The 20,332-nt window shown below is 36.4% G+C and overlaps 1 protein-coding gene across 3 annotated transcripts in view; it reads right to left on the bottom strand.

Moving 5' to 3' along the window:
• The window catches only part of ZFPM2 (zinc finger protein, FOG family member 2), a 418,253-nt gene that overhangs the window by 124,871 nt on the left and 273,050 nt on the right, over positions 1–20,332 (bottom strand). For all 3 annotated transcript variants that reach the window (XM_036232969.1, XM_016147454.2, XM_036232968.1), the window contains one exon: positions 16,737–16,848. In XM_036232969.1, coding sequence (XP_036088862.1) covers positions 16,737–16,848 — 112 coding nt within the window. The remainder of the gene's footprint in view (positions 1–16,736; positions 16,849–20,332) is intronic.

Genomic DNA, 20,332 nt, shown 5'->3' with positions numbered 1-20,332 from the left:
TACAAATCTCTTAAGCATAGAAAAACGTTACAAATCAGACAGCTATCGGTTTATCTTATCCTTTAAACGTAAATTGTTATCCATTATTATTGCGTCCCAACCCAATCTTTTTTTTTTTTTTTATTTTCGACTTAGGAAACTCGAGGAAAAGGTTGATAGGAGAGAGAAGCCAAACATTAATTTATTCATTCAATGAATATTTCTCGAGTGCTTCCTAAAAGCATTGATACCCAACTCTCCCTGTTCGTAGGACTTAGAGCTAGAATCAGAATATAAGTAAATGCTTTCAGGGAGATGTTATTCTAGAATGTTCACTAGATAAGATTCTTCAAAAAACTTTTCAATATTCTTTTCTCAAGCCCTGTTAGTGTCTCAGTGGAAGCAAATATAATAATGGTCTCCTTCCTTCTTTTGAGAGCAGCTGAGATCCTTCTGTTGACACTGCCTCTAGGATTGAACTTGAAAAACCAGAAGCAGGGAGTTCCCATTAAGAGTTGTGGACTTGCAGACTTACCCCTCCTATCTGTCCCACAAAGCCCGATTTTTTTTTGACCTGAAAGGCACAGTGTGCGACTCATCTGTTTTCTTAAGCATTTCCTGGCTAGGGACATCATACTGTTGTGGTGGGAGGAGAGAGTGACACAAAGGAGATTTATTTTCAGCTGAAGGGGATGAGGTAATTATCCAAGTATCTATTTAATCTCTGACTACTAATGGGCAGTATATTGGTGTTACAGGACATTAATGTTCTGAAATGTAGTAGTTAGTTACGGGAAAAAAATTCTCCAAAATTTTTCACTAAAAAAGTCAGTAATATTCAGAGGTCTATAAGGAAACCTTAGAGCAGATACTTTTAGGAACTCAGAGGGGTTCATCCGTGCACTCTCTTGTTTCTCTCATTTGGGTCTATGGTATGAGGTCAAGGTACACATGTGTGCGCACGCGCGCATGTGTGTGTGTGTCTTTGTGTATGAACTAGGACCTTTGAATCAGTTTACTGATTATTTTCAGTCCCCTAACCAAAAGTATTAGCTTACCATACAGGGATTATTGTCTGTTTTGTTGACTCTAATGCCTAGAAAATTGCCCGGCATATACGAGGCCCTCAATAAAAAGTTGTTGAATAAATGAATAAGTGATTGAAAAGCAGAGATGGGTTCAATTTGAGCTGTGTCATTTGTAAGCTTTGTGATTTGGGCGCGTTAGTTAAGTTCTAGGAACCTTCATGTTCCATTCTAAAACTGAGGATAACCATGTTGCTTTCACAGGGTATTTGTTGGTTTTTAATGATCCAATGCCAGGGCTTTGTATGCAGTGAGCACCAAGTGAGGGTGGGCGGGCCCCTTCTTCTTCTGCACATATTCTCTCTGACTCTGTAACGATTTAACACCTTGTTATAGCAGAGAGCTGTGTTAACCGGATGATTCACAGCAAGTGTTCTAATGGAAACTTAAATATGTTGAAATGGATGGGTGGCATCGGTTATAAAAAGCATTGCCTGGCATTCGAGGTTTTTCTAATATAAATATGTTCCAAGGTAAGAAAATAAAGTCTAACTTTATAACAATAATTATAAGTTGATGAAATAAACATGTAATTAGTAATTCCCTCATGGTTGGAGTATTATAATCAATGTAATAAACTGACTTAATAGGGAGAGTTTTATGAGTCTGAACAAATTCCATTTTTTTTTTAATTCCAAGGCTTTTATTTATCAGTTCCATGTAAATAAGTTGTTTTCAACCTAAAGTTAATAGTGTGAGAATTTGTTTGAATAATAAAACACAGGTTTTTTTTGACTTAAAATGGTTAGAAGCTGAAAACTCAAATAAACCTATATCACAGTAAAGGCTATATCAGAGGACTTTATTTAATGGGGTGAAGAAAATATTTCCTGATTTTTTTTATTACTATTGGGCAGATCTGACACCATTAGTTTTTCTTCTGTCATAAATATAGACGGGCAGAATTTGACAGGCGTCACTATAAAATAGGTTATAGATAAGTTCAGGCATCTTTCCTTCCACACAGACATTTTACACTCGGTTCTGATGGGACCGCATGAATAGATTGACCAAGGTTTGATTTTAGGCTTCTAGGTCACGGTTTCACCTTGACAACAGTTCTTTCATTTCCAGCTATAACATTTGCTAGGATCCCTAAGGTGCTTTCATTTTTGTAAGTAGTATAAGAAAAAAAAAAAAAAAGGATAGAAAAAAGAAAGATAAATCTTAATTCACATGCTGCAGGGACTATCTCTGTGTCTCCGGCACAAAACTTCAAATCCAATCCAAGAACTGGATGTGTATTAGAAGTCTGCAGATTTAAACCTTGTCCACCATGATCAAACTGGATTTATGGAGCATCATAACTCTCCAGACACCATCCAGCAGCTTATTAATTTAATAGACTCCTGTCCATTCACTGATGTTCCTGCCCTGACAGTCTCTCAAGATAAGGCAAAAGCCTTTTGACAGGACAGAGAGCATATATATTTTCTTCTGTTTTCTCGTGGATGGGGTTGTCGACAACTTGAAATGTGTGGCTCAGCAAATTTGTTTTTTTCCTTCTCTTTTTTTCCCCAGTTTGCTGTGCAGGAAGGATGACAGAGGCGAGTCTCCAGAGAGTTCCCAGGGTCAGGGGGCCTGTGTTTCCCCTAAGTACTTATTTAGCATTTGCTTTGCAGAATAACAATGAATTGATTTAAAGGCATACAGGCAGGGATATTTTCACCATGAAAAGAAACAGCATTACAATTTAATACCTAATATAAATTAAGAGGTGTTAGAGAGAAGAGAAAGAAAACAGCAATAAATGTTGCCATTAAATAGAGTACAACAGCATTTTCTTTCCTTTTCTTTCTTTTCTATAATCCCATTTGTGTGAATGAGGGGAGTGCCAAAAAAGATAGCACTCAAGCTGTTGTATATTTAAAGACAAAACAGGAAAAACTTTTCAACATTCTTATTTTTCCTTGATGATATTCTCATACTCTACAATTGTGTGTGTTATTTGCAAATAAAATTACGAATCTCGACATATTTTTACACTAGTATATTGCAAGGTTAACTCTTTCCATCTCTCAGGGTACTCTGCTGTTCGAGTCAGGTCAGTAATCTCTAGACCTTGGTGTCCCAAACTCAGGTGTGCACGCAGATCACCTGGGATCTTAAATGCAGATTTGGATTCAGTAGGACTGAATGGGGCCTGGCAGTTTGCATTTCTACAAGCTGATGCCACATTGCTTGCTGGCAAGCTACATCTTAAATAGCAAAACATTGGCCAATTTATTAAAAAGGGATACTTTAGACATATTATCACATCAAAGTAAAATATAACTTGAATATATCTCAAAAGTTAACAGATTCCCTACTGGCAAATAGTGGGTATTCAACTAATATTTCAGTGAACTGAAGAGCATATGACCACTGAATTTCATGTAACGACCATCTTTTTAATAATCACTTTTCATTTTTTGTGTGTAAAGACGGTTATCTTAATTTCCTTGGATATAGTTAACTGAAATGGTGTCTTTAAAGCCAAGGATAAGATAAAAAGTAACATGTCCATTTTCTCATACACATTTTCTTCTTCCTTTCTCTCATTGGTAGAAGGCTATCTTTTCTTATCCGTATCTCCTAAGTGCAAAACTGTGAAGCAAGATTCCTAAACTAAAATATTGTTTGGCCTAAATATCTTCCATGGGCCTTTTGTTTTCCCCCTTTCCAAGCCTTAAGATCAACCTGTTCTGGACTTGACAGGTGAGAATATTCGACTGCAAAACACACGATTTAATCTAGAAACCTACACTGAAACACAGCAAGATAGCTAAAATTATACTTAAGACGCTTAAGATTTATTTGCATTTCAAAATCAGTTCAGACATTGAGAAACTCCAAATCACTATTAACTAGTTTACTGATAAATTTTATGTCTTTTGGTGGGGAGGGGAGTAGAAATATCATATATTACTCCTTGGGTCCAATTCATTATGAAACCTGAAATTCTCACTAGACATATTTGATAAGAATTCTGAAAATGTTTTCATAAAAAAATCTCTGAGATTTCTATTTATTGAAAGACTATACAAAGTAAAGGGTGCTGAACTGGAGAGCAGTCATTCTTGAAAATTTTTACTGACAATGGAGACCAGACGGTGATGATACATACTAGATTTCTGACAGAAAAACCGGTGTAATATAATTTATTCTCATTGAATTTCAATGGGCAGCAGACAGAACTACATGACTAGATAGAGAGGAAGATCTTATCTGTTTTTACTTAAATGTATGTATTTCGGATCCATTCCCTTGGTTGGGATATTCTTGCTTGCAACACCACGACATACTATCTTGGTTGACCCCACTGTTGTCTGACAGCCTTCATAGACCTCAGACAGACTAATGAGAATATATCTTCTCTGAAGTACTACTGTATGTCATGGCATATAAGGTGACCTTTTAAGTTTAAAAATAGACTTCAAAAATGGGGTTGACTTATAAACTTAGAATAAAATGAAAACCCTCCAATTTCAGGTCTCAGAGCAAAGTCTTGAGGTCTGCTGGCTTTTTCCCAGTGAAGAGCTTAGAACGACAGGCACAGTTAATGTTTGACAGCAGAAAAAAAAAGTGGATCCAAAAAGAATTGCCCAGGAACAGTGAGCCAACGTCTTGACATAGTTGGCATGCAAAGATGTCAAATAAAACTCTATGGTTTGAGACCATCTTTTGCATATGCAGATTTTAATTTTTCCAAAATCTTTTATATACCTTCAAGCTCGCTGATGTAGTACAATGTATGCTTGCATATATGGGACATTCCAAAGAAATTGTCTTGTACCAGATTTCTTAGCATTTTAAAAGTTTGCTAAGGCATGGAATAATTTTCTAGATATGGAGAGAATAGCATTTTGGGTGCTAAATTTTCAAATGATTGCTACAGTAGTAATTTCTAAAATGAAATCAAGTCACACTAGAGTTTACTCTGCTGAATGATACATCTTAAATAATAGTTCTAAATAATAAACCTAAATTTAGTGAGTATATACTATATACTGTCTGCAAAGTTACACAGGTGAGAAATGGAGTCACTGCATTTGAGGTGTTTGCATCCAGCGTAGGACCATGTACAGGCTGGGTTGGAGCTCTCTCTTTTATGGGGTACAGCAGGGAAGGCAGTTCAGAGGCACTGATATATACTAAATTTTAAATGGTACCTGCTAGCAATGATCATGATGGCCAGAAGTTTATTAGGCAAAGGAAATATGATGTACAAAGACAGATATAAACAAGCAATGGATATTTGAGGAATTTTAAATAAATGAGTATAGTTGGAGCATAGGTTATCTGTGGAGAATCTGTGAGACATGAGGCTATAAGGAGTAGGGTAATTAAAAATATAGATGAGATAACACAGAGGAAATATAAATGAGAAGAAAGAGGACAAGAGAATGACAACATTTAGTGGCTGGACAGTGATGGATAAACCTGTCACTGAGTATGGAAAGGGATAATCAGATCAAGTGGAATGAGAGCTTGGCAACAAGAAACCACAGAAGACCTCTGAAAGGGGCACTGTAGTGGAGTCAGGAAGACAGAAACTGGACAGAAGAAAAGATGCTAGAATTTAGGAAGTCAAAGAAATGAGTGCAGAAAGCTTGGCAGAAGCTTGTCTAAGAAAGGAAGCAGAAACAGCTTTCCGTTAAGTATGGTGAATTAATTGCGTACATTTATTTCTACTCCCTTTTACTGAAATGACAATAAAGTAAAAAAAGATGATAAGGGCAAAGAGACAGGGCATAATAGGCAATAGAAATCAACAAAATCTTGGAAGCTAGAAAATTGATCGAGATGACATAGTGTAGAACAAAACACTGAAATCTAAGTATTTGAAGAGCAGCAGGTCAACAATGAGCAAACATATTTATTCTGCAGAATCTGGAAGAAATCAGGAAATGAAGACATCTGATGCTGTGAAAGGTGGAATGCGCAGTGGGGCTAAAACCTGCAAAACTGGCATTCTGGGTAAGAAGCTGTTAGCTGGAATATTCCCGGTGCAGCTAAGGGACATTCCTACCCCACTTAGTTAGAAGACGGAGGTTTAGTCTTTGTAGAACTAGACAATGGCTTTAGATCCAGAGGCAGAAGCTCAGCAAAGGGAATGCTAAGGTGTCACCCAAATAAGATGATTAAGGGAACATCTACAATATCAAGAATGAGATAGGGCTTACCCAATGCACTACCCAGTCTCTTTCAGCTGCTAAATCCTCAGACTGCTGACTGTAAGATTCATAAATCTGAGATAACACCAGCATGTTCTGGAGAAGCTACCCATGCTAAGACTAAAACATTATATATATACTGTTATTTGGGGACCTCATTACCATGGCAGGGTTGCTATCCTATGATCCTATGTGAAAATCACCATCTGCCTACTCATGCTGTTTAAGCGTTCAGCCTTTAGTGCCCCATTCCTAAAAAAATAAAGTAGACATTCATGGATCTCTAACCATTTGAGGAAAGTTTTAACACTAAATACAGGAACCAAAACAGGCAGGGAAAAGCAGGAAGCGATTTATAGGGTAACTTCCTATACATCCTCTAATTATTATCTTCAAAGACAAAAGAATATCCATGTAAAAGAGCAAGACATTAAAAAAAGGAATTGTCAGAGAATAAGAAAGACCTTTTGTACATTATAAAGATGATAGTTAAAATTCAACAGTGAAGTTAAGGTATAAAGTTTGAGGAAATCTCAGAAAGTTGAACAAAGTTAAGAGATAATTGTGAGAACATTATAAATTGCAGATTTATATTGTTTTCCATATTAAAGAATAAGCTGCAATCCATTCATTCATTCGTAAATATTTAATGAGTACCTAATATGTGCGGTGCACTGCTTAAAAACATACACGATTCCTATTTTTTTAAAGACTTTTCTTTCTAGGGGTAGGAGAATGATGTTAAACTTTTTAAATAAATGCTAAAATAGCAAACATGAAGATAAATGAGAGAAAAAATGTTATGGACTGAATGCTTGTGTTCCCCCAAATTTTTACGTTGAAGCCCTACCCCCCAATGTAATACTATTAGGATATGAAACCTTTGGGAGGTAAAGCCATGAAGGTGGAGACCCTATGGCAGGCTTAATGTCTTTATAAGAAGAAACAAGAGGTAGCTCTCTCTGCCTCCACCATGTAAAGATACAGCAAGATGGTGGCCATCTGCAAACCAGGAAGGGAGCTCTCACCAGCCACCAAATCTGCCTGTACTGAATTGGGACTTCCCGCCCTCCAGAACTGGGAGAAATAAATAACTATTGTTTAAGCCATCCAGTCTATAGTATTTTGTTCTAGCAGCCTGATCTGACTCATACAGAGGAGAAAAAGGAAAGAGAGAGACAAGGAGGTTAAGCAGACCCTCTGAGAAGGCAAAGTTTAGAGAGTCATGCGTGAAGTGAGAGAGGGAGCAATGTGGGGACAGAGCCCGGTGCAAAGGTCCTGAGGCAAAGGGGTTTTACTGTATTTTCAAGCAAAAGCAAGGGGACCTCTGCTACTGAGACAGAGTAGAGGGGTGTGATACATGTAACCACAGCAGCATCCCTGGCAAATCGTGTAGGGCCCGTTAGGCCAAAGTAATGACTTTGTCGGTTTAGTTCAGGGGTTGGCAAGCCCTGCCTGTAAAGGGCCAAATAATAGATATTTTTGTTTTGTAGCCTTGATGGTCTCTGCCACAAACATTCAACTCTGATGTTACAGGGTGAAAGCAATGCGCCAAGTTTGATTTGGGCCATATCATTCTAACTGTGATGGGAAGCCATTATCGGGTTATACGCGTTTCCACTTTTCTACTTTCTCTGTGAAACAGAAGCAAGGGCAACATCTAACAATGCACGTTATACATTCGGGAAGACAAAAATCTGAAATAGTGACCCTGAAGACTAATTAGAAAAGTAAATCTGCATTAATAGGCTACACACACTAAAGGTTCTCAATCGCCTTGCAATCAAATGTCATGTAAACTGGTCATCACTGCTGTTTGCGGTGGTGGTGCTTCGTTTCTTTTATTTTAACCACAAGTTTAAATGGCACTCACTATGCATAACGCCCTACTCTAAGACTCACTTCTCCCCAGAGAAAAGGGGAGAGAGAGTTGGACTAACAAGAATGGGGGGATTGTCAGGCCGGTAAAGGCCAGAGAGAGAGAGAGAGAGAGAAGGATGAGGGGATACAAGAGAGTGATTAGAATCGTGGGCCCTGGAATCTAAGTCAGGTAACCTGGAAGTAAAGACAGGAGGGGCTGGTGGGGTGAGAGGAGAGGAGGTTCATTGGGAGTTCAAAAACTGCTGCAGCAATGAGTCCGGTAATAACTGGATTAAGGCTGATGATTTACTGCTATCTTCTAGAGGGGTATAGCACCAATAGATAAAGTCTTGGTTTTATTAACGGATGGCCCGGAGCTTAACCTTGGACCCAAAACATTTACTGAAATCCCGACGTGATCATGTGCCTCGAACTTCCAGTAGCTCTCTGCTGCCCCCTGGCAAGGACTTCGGACTGAGCCCTCGACTGAATCTACGACATGGTCCTCAGGGACTTTTGGAGGCTTGTCCCTCACTGGTCTTATTTGTAAACTCTCCTCAAATGTCTTCCTCAAAATTATATTCAACTGGCAATAGTCAACCCGAATCCACATCCTCTGTCAACTTTGCCTTGACCACACAATTCACACTAAATTCACACTAAATTCAGTACTGTGAAACCTTCACCAATCAAGGCCCTTCAATAGGCTGCTTAAGCCAGGGGACGTTTCATATTCCTTTCTGTTCCTCATGACACCTGGGGCGTATCAGGTACAAAGCATGAGCTCGATGACATTTGTTTTATTTGGAAAATTATCTTATGAAATAAAGTGTTGGGACATTCATAGAGGCGCTAAGAAAAATAATTGTAACACTAGGAAATAATTTAAATTCTATCGATGAGGGACATAGAATTTGTCCTTGTGGGTAAGGCGAAGATTTCTTTGTTCTTTTAGTTTGGATTGTATGCAAAGAAGAGCAAGAATGTAGTTAAGACAAAGAGTGATTTTCATTTGCAAATATTTTTCTTAAATTGTATAAGAAAAATAATCAAAGTGAAGAAAATTATAAAAGAGGGATACAAAAAAAGCTCCCCAGATCTTACCACCTTTACAGAAGTACTTTTATAATTTTGAGATATTTCTTTCCAGTACGTTTCCCAGTGCATACACTTTTTCATATAATTATAATCCTACTAGGCACAAAAAACTCATTCTGCTTTTTCACTTGGAACTATAACATAAAAATTTCTTCTATGTAATATGCTGTTTTAAAGGAATATTCACAGTATCTTACTCTGAAAAAAAAAAAGTCTACCCTAAAGAGTTGTCCCTCACTTTAGCTGACAAGGATACTTTTGGGGGTAGCTTTCAAGATCAGCATCTCTTTGAATGACAAGCTAACATCCCTGAATGATAGTGAGTCACCTCTCTAAAGACCCCACTCGTCATTTTTCACTTTTATACTTATAAAACTGATATATTCTTAGTTCTTATCATTTGCGAACATCCTAACTGGGTTTTTACCCCTAAGAGACAGAAGCTTCATTTATGCATGAATCCAGGGCAGTTTGGGATACTTTTTCTCCAACATATGATAGCTCATCTAATCCACTCGGTAATTAATAGTATTATCATACAGGATTATTTATCAATATTTCATTAAGGAAATTCACAGTGATATCGATATGAGAACAAAAGTATTTTTTCACATCATATAGCATACATTAATAATAACTAAGGACATAAAGTATTCAGTACAACCAGAACCAGACTGAAATAACATCGGTAAATCACTAACATAATTGTAAAAACAGCAAATGCATAATAAAAAATGAAATGACAAGAACCCCCGATAGTTGCTAACGTTGCTGTCACTCTGCAATTTGCAAAAGACAGCTCTATTGCAAATAACGTAGTCACTAGTGGGGTCACTTGTCTTGACCTTAAAAACCCCTGAGAAATGACAATTTGACTCAAAACGGTGGTGCTCTAAAGCAGCCATTTTTATGACCACTGATTCCTAGAACAGGCATAATAAATTGCTCACTCCTCAAAACGTCTCTCATTCTTATAGAACATAACCAGAAAAAGCCTCAGATGTTCATGAAACGTGTTAGGTTTTCGGCATCACGTTATCCTGTGGTGCTCTGCAATCAATTACTGTTATACCACCATCATTAATAATTTTCTTAATGAAAATGATTCTGTTGATCTCCGTTGTATTTTAATTATCAGAGTTAAGCATAATTACACTGCAGCTCTGAGCTGGCATGTGGACTCCTTTAGGGCGCAATTTTGTTTTAACACACTGATAATGTAATTTTACATTGTGTCAGTTTGTTTGGTTATTATCCAGTTGTACAATTCCACTGTATTCCTGATAACAGATAATAACCTTAGTACCTCCTATATCCTGAAGTCATTTAAAAAGCAATATTGGAATTCTGAGACTAGCTAACTTAATCGCCTTACAATTTTATAATTCCCACTGCTAAATATTTGGTTCAGGCACTCACCCTTTTTTTTTTTTAAAGAATACTGTAAAATCAAGCAACAGTTATATATTTTCTATGAATTATAGAATGGTTAAATAAAGGCTTAAAATAAGAATGCAATTTTCTCCTTTTACATTATAATTTCTTATTTATATCATATTAGGACCTTTAGATAAATTTAGACATTAAATTGTAGGCTGGTTTAAAAATTGGCTGCCACATTAGACAAGGCTGTTATTTCAAAATCTTAGTAACATGGAACAGATCTTCTATTTTAAGGTGGAAAACAGTCCAGACTTTTGCAAGAGTCTTTATAATAAAAGAGTTTTGTTTTGAAAAGCTGATAAACTTAGTATGCATATTAAAGGTAGGTCATATTAAAATTTCTGTCACTATTCAGCAGTGCCTATATAGGGCCTTGAACAAAGTAGACAATCAATATAGACTTAAATATATTAATTGCGCAGTTACACTTGTGCAAACAAGCAAAAATCACTTGGAAGATGATCACAGAATGATCTGAAGATTAGTCCTCTATATGACTTTAAATTGCTGTGATCTTAAAAGCAACAGAGAAATTAATGAAAAAGTACTACTGTCACTGCTGTTTTAGATTTTGAACACTGTCTCTTTAAAGCCAAACCACAGAATGAGGAAAAAATGTTTTGGTGATATACATGTATGCAAATACGTGAAGAACAATAACCCGCACCCTCGGCCTGGTAAACGGTATCTTCAGAACTCTGCTAATTGTATAATTGAGAATTGGGACAATATGCTCAAGATTGAAACCCAATTTCATCATATACAAGCCACATATACTTGAACTATTACTCAACTTATCTTAGCCTCAGTTTATTCATCTGTAAAGTGGGAATAATGCTGCTTACATCATGAGTTTATTGTGCTGGTAAAGAAGAATCTGTATAGTGTTTAAAACAGTACCTGGCATAGAATAAGTGCTTAATACATGGTAACTGCTATCACTAGTGTTATTATTATCATCAATATCATCTTTATGCTGTCATTTTATGACTTTAATTAAAAATAAAAATATCGTGTTTAAAATTAAAAAAAAAAATCCAAAATTATCAGGCAAAGCCTTCTGATTCTATAAACTAGGTCTCTGTAGATACTATTGGTTCACAGTACTGAACAGAACTTATGGAATTCTTGGCTATAAAGCTGTATCGGGTGATCATGTTTTCTTGCATACTTGCTTGATACTAAAACGGAGGCTTGGCTTCATTTCCTCTAAATTTGTACTGACTTATGACTACAGGGTAAATTGAATGGAGTACAAGATAAGTGGTAATATAATACTTAGAATAACACACACAGTTATGTGTATGGGTGCTTCGTCCCCCAAATTCTGTGAGATAGCCATTGCTATTCAACTTTTACAGCTAAGAAAACAAGATTTAGAGAGGGTGAATGATTTGCCCAATGTTACATATGAGCAACAGTTATTTTTTACAATGAAATTATGCTTTCACATAAAAAGAAATCTCTGTGGTCAAGGTAAAAGTGAGGGTTAGCTGATACTTTTCACTCTTTCGATTGACAATGTCTGTTTTATTAATCTGGACACCTAGATAATGCGGCTACTCTCAAGTAACAACTCCATGAGAGACTAAATAATCATTCCTGATATGTAGTGAGGTGAATGAACAAACCCACATGCTAAAGGCTTAATTTTAAATACTCAGAAACATAAAACTCAAAGTAAGCTATTTACTTTTCACTTATAAGAAAGGTCAGCATATCGTGTAAACACAAGAAAGTAAAGAACAGAACGGTAGATAGAAAAGAAGACAATCTCTGATGTTCAAGAGGCATTAGTGGATTTTGGCAGTAAGTGTTCAGGCCTGGCTCATCCTCACCCCAGCAACCTCCCTTTAACTTCAGCACGGGGCTTTTTACTCTTCTTCTAGTGCAGATAAGTAAATTAGAATTATCTGGAGTCTGTTGTGAATAATGGCAAAAAACAGACAACCCAACAAGTCTGGTCATCAATGTCTGGATGAGCTAACCACTTTCTGGAATGACAGGGCCGTCGAGGCAGGAAAGGAGTATATCAGATTATAATATTAACACAAAATACTGTATTTTCTTTTTTTTTTAGTTTACTAAAACAAGATGATGGCAACCTGTCAAATAGCATTAAATGATATGTTTGTAATAATTATTTGATGGACACCCCAAAAGTGAAACCTTTATAGTTAATTTTATTACTAGCCCACATTTAATAATACTTCATGAAGTATGTCTCTTAAGTGGTAATAGTGACACATTTAGTGGCCTTTCTTACATACCATAAAAAATTTATCAAAAATTTCACAGTCAAGGCAATGTTTAAAATACCACACACATTCAATTTGTAAATAGGTACTGATATACCCTCTGATAGCCAGGTCACATAGTAATGATTTTGGCATTCATGGAATTCATAACTAATGTAGGTTTTTAGCTAGAAAACAAATAAGGAACTATAATTGTGATGTTAAGGATTTTTCATCTTCAGGAGGACCTTCTTAGACATCAGGAATAGTGTGTTGCATCGGGGTACACAAACACTAGTCCTGTGAGCAACCATTCTTTTTGTGTGTCTGGCAATAGCAATCTAGTTTTGTTTGAGAAACTATTTCTCCTGCATTTTGGTGGCTCATGTGGGGTTAATTCTACTCTTGTGGCTCTAGGATGACTGTAATCAGACAGGAAGAGTCATAGTTATTAATTGGTTCAGGGATTGGTATGTGATGAGCCCCAGTCAAAACCCAGAAAAACCCTCTTCTCACTGGAATTGTTATGCTACCATCTGAGGAGAATATTTCTGAGAATGAAGCCTACAAATGAAAGAAGAGGCAGATGACAGAGACAGTCTGGGGACAAAGTTTGAACAACTAGATTAAGGTGTTCCTGAAGTCCAGAACACCCTTGGACTCATAGATAAACTCCTCCACTTCACACGCACGCACACACGCATGCACACACACTTTATTTTTTTCACGAGACAACTTCATTGGGTTTCTATCACTGGAAAACAAAAGTGTCCGACTAATAAATAACATATACATCATGAAAATGCCTCACACATGAGTCAACACCTGCTAAATCAAAATTGCCAAATCCTTCCACTTACAAAACTTGTTTGCTTTGAGGAGAGTTACCTGTAGCCTGTGAAAATGGAAGGCTTCAGAGTCCACAGGGTCCTGGCAGGAGCACCTCCTGGGGCCATATTTTCTGTGACTTGAATGACCCCTACTACAATCCCAGAATACGAAGGTATTCACAGAACTTCACGACATCCCCACAAAGGCAATCCAAATGCAAGGAATTAATAGTAGGCCTCTGAAGCCCATCTAGGGCATGAGAGTAGAGTCTACAGCAGAGGTTCCCTGAGTGTGTTACCCAGAGAACTAACCAGTGGGTGTCCATTAGAAAGAAAAACAAAAAGCGCACGCGCGCGTGCGCACACACACGCGCGCGCACATACACACACACAACCTTTGGGAAGTTCCACACTATACACTCTATGATTTCTGGGCATAAAGGTCTGAGTGGTTTGAGAGGATTTACTCGTCACGTAACAGTGGCAATAGAAAGGCAGAGTCTCACATTAGTACAAAGGATACAGGATTTAGAACTGTCGAGACCTGGATTCAAATTGAGCTCCATTGTTAGTTCTCCATGACCAACCATACCACTTCTGTAATTCACGATTTAAAATTGTGTGAAATGAAAAAAGCACAATCTAGATCACTGAGCTGTTTGAAATTTTAGTTCAGGGAGAACATATTCTAACATGTATAACTCAGACCCTAAGTCAGACAGATGTGTGTGTGTGTGAGCCCCACTTCAAACACTATATGTATAAACAATGTAACCATGGAAAATTATTTAACCTATGTCTCGATATCACCTTTTTAAAATGAGGTAGTATAGTAATTACCTTATAGAAGATTTTAAAAGATGATTAAATGAAATAATACATATCATATATAGTATTTATTTCAGTCCCTGATACTTGAACTATAATATCAACTGCTCCTGTAAGTTGAACAATATCAAATATCCTTTTGTAGGTTAAAAACTATTAAATGGCAAGAATTCATATGGTTCATTCTCATAATACGTGAAGTGTCTATTACAGTTTCTGGCAATCATGCATCATTTGTTTATCTGGTCAACCAATCAATATTTATTTAGTAATTTTTCTGTATAGGTAACATGCCAAACCAAAGATAGAAAAGTGATTAAGACACAGTCCTTGCCCTCAGGAAGCAAGTAGATTGCAAAGGCAGGTAATAATAGCCAACTTTTTACTATTCTTTTCCTAAACACATAATAATAAAAAACAAGGCAATGAAGAGCAATGAGAGAATTCGGTATGGGAGTAAAGAGAAAAAATTCAGAGATGCTTAATAAATGGTGGCTATTATTATCCATATACAAGGCTAGCACAGTTCAACTTAATACATACTTTAAGAGTCAGTTAATTAATAAATAAACTTCTATAAATTACTCCAAATTTATTGCCACAAGGCTTAAGGTATATCCAACCATAATACGACCATAATACAAACCCAAATTTGATGAAGTTAAAATACTCTACTGAACATGGAATTATAATTTTATTATTTTCCTTATATGACAATGTAACAATGATTTCTTCTAAGAGAATGCCTGATTTACAATTCCGTTGGATTCAGATTATGATAAAACAGCTATTCTTGGTTCCTCCAATATTATATTACCATTACGAACATAAGATAACATGTGCAGCAAAAAATTTATTCCCAGTAATTGACCTTATATTCCAAGGTTCCGTTTGTATTTCTGCATTCTGAGTGCTGGCATTGGTAAGCTGATTCACTGCACTATTTTTTCCACTTCGACAGACCGCATGGAAATATCCTGGGAAAATCTCACTTCCCTTTCAGCTAAAAGCTCCCACCAGCATACCACAGGTATTTGGGGTTAGAAAATGAGTGAGTATGGGACCAGCAATTATAGAAGGAAAAGAATATAATCAGATCCTAGTGTGCGGATTGTTTTTTTAGCTTGCAAATTCCCTCCTTCCGGTGTTTCAACTTTCAAAGGCTTAGGGTAGTTTAAAGGCAATCCTCTTATAAGTGTACAAATTGTAATGATTATAGGAACAAGTTGTAATTGTTTCTAGCAAGTTTTTAAGAGTCTTTGATGTTATGATTAGTGTTTTATATGTTAATACATTGATAGGGGTGCTTATTTGCTTGTTCCCTCATATGCTTTTATGGTTTCTAGGTTCAATGTGCAAATAAATCTTTGATCTCAGCAGGTCTATTTGGTTAAAAAAGAAAGCTAAAAGAAATTAAACATGAGAAGCATAAGGTTTTGTAATATTTACGAAGAAGAGAGATTAGGGATTTCACTGTAAAAGTACAGAGCTTGGGTCCATAACACGACTATGGAGCAAAGTGCCCCAAACCATAGCACACATAAGGACAGGCCTGTGTTTTGGACAGCCAGTCCTATGATGTGCCATCATGTACCTGGCAGCCCCATTTGTAGCCAGGGCGTAGCAATATGACGCAGTCCAGGTTGATGTCACACTGAGCGAATCAAAGGCAAAGCTCTGCAAGCCATCACTTCCTCTTTCCTGTTTGCCTCCTGCCCTTCGGAAATCACCATGGGGAAGAATTCTCAGTCTTTGCAACGGTTTCATTTTCAACTACTCTCATATCATGACTGATTTCCAGAAAACTGGCTGGAATGTAGTGCCTCCTGGAGCATGCACCTTAACACAAACTGCTAAATTTCACAAGGAATTTACTTTAATAGGTAATGGCTAAGAGAGGAATCTGAGATTTCATCAAACTGGCTATTGATAAAACTAACAACAAGGAAGAGACTTCTCAAGCCACTCAAATATGTTCAGAGTTTAGGAAAATGTGTACGATGCTAAGTAATTAATGGTATAATAAATTTTGTTTTATGTGGTAAAGAAAAGAAAACAGTAAGCTTTTCTGCAAATACAGGTTAGAGAGATTCATAAGAGAAAAAAGAAGACAGGAGATCAAATTTTACTTTGTAGTCCCATTCCAGCTCATTTGGTGCTATTTTGCCATGCTCAGGTTTCAATACTTCCAAAGAGAGAGGGAAATGATCTCGCATTTACCTTTGCTGTACACAATGCAATTGTTTTTGTTGTCTTCCACTCCTTGCCAAGTCACATCCAGGAGCCACTTGGGACCAGCAGTCAGCACCATTGGGACCTGAGCCTTTGTCTTCTGTAGAAAGAATGATAACAAACAGATGCCATTTGCTTTCGTTGATTAAAAACTTGAATAATAACTGTACTAATCATTTTATTTTTACAAACAACTAAATCTCCCAAAGCATAATCCAAGTCCTTATTCCCCTGTCTCATGATATCTTTTTAAGACGACAGAAGCTGTAAAGCTTTACTGCTTTCACTAATCTGAATGGAAGAATTATTATCAAGGATTTTTTTTTTTTTTTTTTTTTTAGCTAAATGATATTGGATCAGATCTCTAAGATTAGACAGATCTCTTGTGGCTCTGAATGATAAAGAGAATGCAGATGACTTTCACTGCAAAGAGCAGAGAGTTTAGAAGTGAACTTTAGACACATTGTACTTTACTATCAACAGGATCTCACTATTTCCTGAAACAGACAGGAAAGAATTTAAAGAATCAGGATCCATTTCAAAGCTCTATCCTGAGCAACATTTATATTAGAGTAGGAATTTATTCTGAGTGAATAATGAAATCTACCCAACCCCCTTTGCTAAGTGTGGATATGTATTCTGACTGTAACTGAAATAATAATAATGCTAATGATTCACCATACATTGTCTCCAGAAAGACTATAAAAGAGGAATTGTGAATAAATTTAAATGCAGAGCAATTAAAGCATGATATCCCTGGCTCTGAGGAGCGCGCAGAAGTAGGGATAAAGTGACGTAGTTTTGACAAGATATTTTCAGTGCACGTTTTACATATAAAGCTTAAAAGGTTAATCATTTTAGGATGTGTAGCATCAAAATTATTTCTTTAACTAAGGTGATAAATTTGCATAGCAGGAAATAAACTGGGGAGGAAGTAGGTAAGCCTTAGCAAGACTCCTCTTTCTGGATGAGTCGCCGTGAACTGGCATTCAGAATTTTATCATTCTCCAGCCCATGTTCTGTATATCAAATATCATGAAACCACAACAGAGTACAATACGAGGGTCTCAAGGTAATTTTTGAACTGCATTTTCACCTAGATATGATCCTGCCAGAGATCTCAGCTCATTGTGGGACTTTCTCACATGTTATGCGCTATCACAAATTTCCCAAATTGGCATTAACAAGTATTCACTTGAGGAGTTCCATATAATCTGACTATTGCAAATCTCTCAGGAATCTGGAAAACCCATGTCACCTGCTAAACGACAACAATGATAGCACATAAGACATGGATCTATTGTTAACTGAAAAGCCATATTAAAAACTATGCGTAAAATGAATGCTAACCTATTTCTTGAAGTACCAATTATTGTAAGAGGTAAAACTACCATAAAACATACAATTTAAAGGAAAAATCTACCATGATGGACAAATTTAAAAAGAAGTTTGAAAAAAAAAAACCCACAAATACTAAAACAGAAAAGATGGCAAACCAGATCAACTGTAAGAAATACTAGCATACTGATTTTTTGTATACTTTGATTCATTTTAAGTTCTTAATTTTTCAGCTATGTATCTTAATATTTGGCAAGTAACCATGAAAAAATGTTATCTAAAAGCCCTGTAGGAAAGAATTTTCTATATTATATTTTTTTAATAATCTAGGCAAAAATGTCATCAAGTTATCCCTATGGTTATCAGTTTGAATGACCTTTTTTTTTTTCCATTTTCAAAATAAAATTTGAGGACAAGCAAGCTTCTTCAAACTGAAATGACAGTGACCCATATTCAATTAAATATGAGGTCTCAATTATGCATATTTCAGCTTCTTTTGCTACTAGAGGAACAGTTAAGTCCACAGATCAGGGTCAGCAGGTCTCCAAGCAGTAAGCAGAACAAGTCACAGGAGACAGTCCACCATCTAGATGAACCTGTGTATGAGGAATTTAGTGGTCATATTTATAACATCTACTCTCTTCTGATTTTAAAGAACAGATTTCAACAATAGGCACCTGGCCCCATTTCTCCTGTATTCTCTTATTTCATATGAAAGACATGTGTTTTAAAATATTTAATCTTTGTGCTCCATAGTACTTAAAGCCACATGGATTTCTACACAAGAAATCAGTTTTTATAACTTTGCACAGATAATATGAAAAATAGATATTGATCACTTAACTTCTTTAGAGAATCTTTTAGTGTGAAGTAAATCAATTAATCTTCCATTCATTTCACAAATCAGCCAACCAACCCAGTCCTGTGCTTGGTGCTAGAAATATGATGAAGACTTTTTTTGGTGAAGAATACTGATGCACTAAAAAAAAATAATATAATGCAAAAAGTAGCATGGTAAACAGTGCAACATGATGAGTAAATTGTTTGCAGGTCAGTGAAAGGCAAGAGAGAAACTCCTGTCTAGTAGATTCTAGGAGGATATCATACAGGAGGTGACATTTGGGCAGGATTTTGAAGAATAAACAGAAAGAATTTGCAATTGTGGTAACAGTATTGGCATAGTCTGAATAGTGTATATGAGAGTCATGTGTATAGAAAATAGTGAGTAGAGGCTCTGGGACTCTGGTCTAAGTTCTTATAAAACCTTTAGAGTTGTTGTTGGTATGTAGAAAGCACTAGGTAAGCATTAGCTGTCATCATCATCAATATTATTATCATCGTTGATAAGAGGAAGAAAACAGCATGTGTGTCTGGAAGGGCAGGTTAGAAACAGATCTTGAAGGACCTTTTCACATCAAGTGAAACCTTTGTGCTGACATCTCTAAGAAAAAAAAGCCAGTAAAGATGGTTTAAGTAGGAGAAATAGAGGTCTTATTACTTTTGCTACTTGTGCAGGTATTTTGTTAGATACTTCTCTTACTTATTTAGTCCTCATGCATTTTCAGATAAAAAATTGCAGCTCAAAGATTAAGGAACTTCTTTTAGGTCAAATAGCTAGTAGAAGGCAGAGCCCATATTCATATTTAGCTCTGTTTCCAAACTTCTACTCCTGGGTGAACAACCCTCTGGGTATTCCTGGGACTGAAGGATTTCCCAGGATGTTGGACTTTCAGTGCTAAAACTGGAAAGTCCTGGGCAAACCGGAATGAGCTGTGCACTTCCATCCCTACTGTTACTATTACTGAAATCATATTAGTGGTTTACATCGACTGAGCACTTGCTAAATGTTAGGTGTTAAGTACCCCCCCAGAATTTTCTTTCCTGATTTTTCAGCTCTAGAAGTTAGGTATCTACACTTTCTCCACTTTGCACATGAGCAAATGACGATTTAAAGGAGTTAATTTTGTGGCACAAATAAAAATCATTACTATCTCTCCTAATGGTAATTTAGGCATTACGCCTTTTAAAACTTTGGAAACATTTATTATACCTGGGCACAGGCAGAAGAATCTGACTTATTAAAAAACTGAACTGAAGAAAAAACAATTTCTTTTACTTCAAATCAATAAAGCAAAAGCAAAAATATAGCAAAGATTTGCTGAAAGCTATATACAAGCTGTAAAGTAAATAAGTAGATAAAAAGTCTCGAGGGACCAGTTATTACGGTTTTGAGGAGGTAAGTCAAT

This window comes from Rousettus aegyptiacus, unplaced genomic scaffold, assembly GCF_014176215.1.
Source record: "Rousettus aegyptiacus isolate mRouAeg1 unplaced genomic scaffold, mRouAeg1.p scaffold_m13_p_15, whole genome shotgun sequence".
Taxonomy (NCBI): Eukaryota; Metazoa; Chordata; class Mammalia; order Chiroptera; family Pteropodidae; genus Rousettus; species Rousettus aegyptiacus.
Note: the sequence above shows the minus strand (reverse complement) of the source record. Positions and strands in the feature narration are given on the sequence as shown.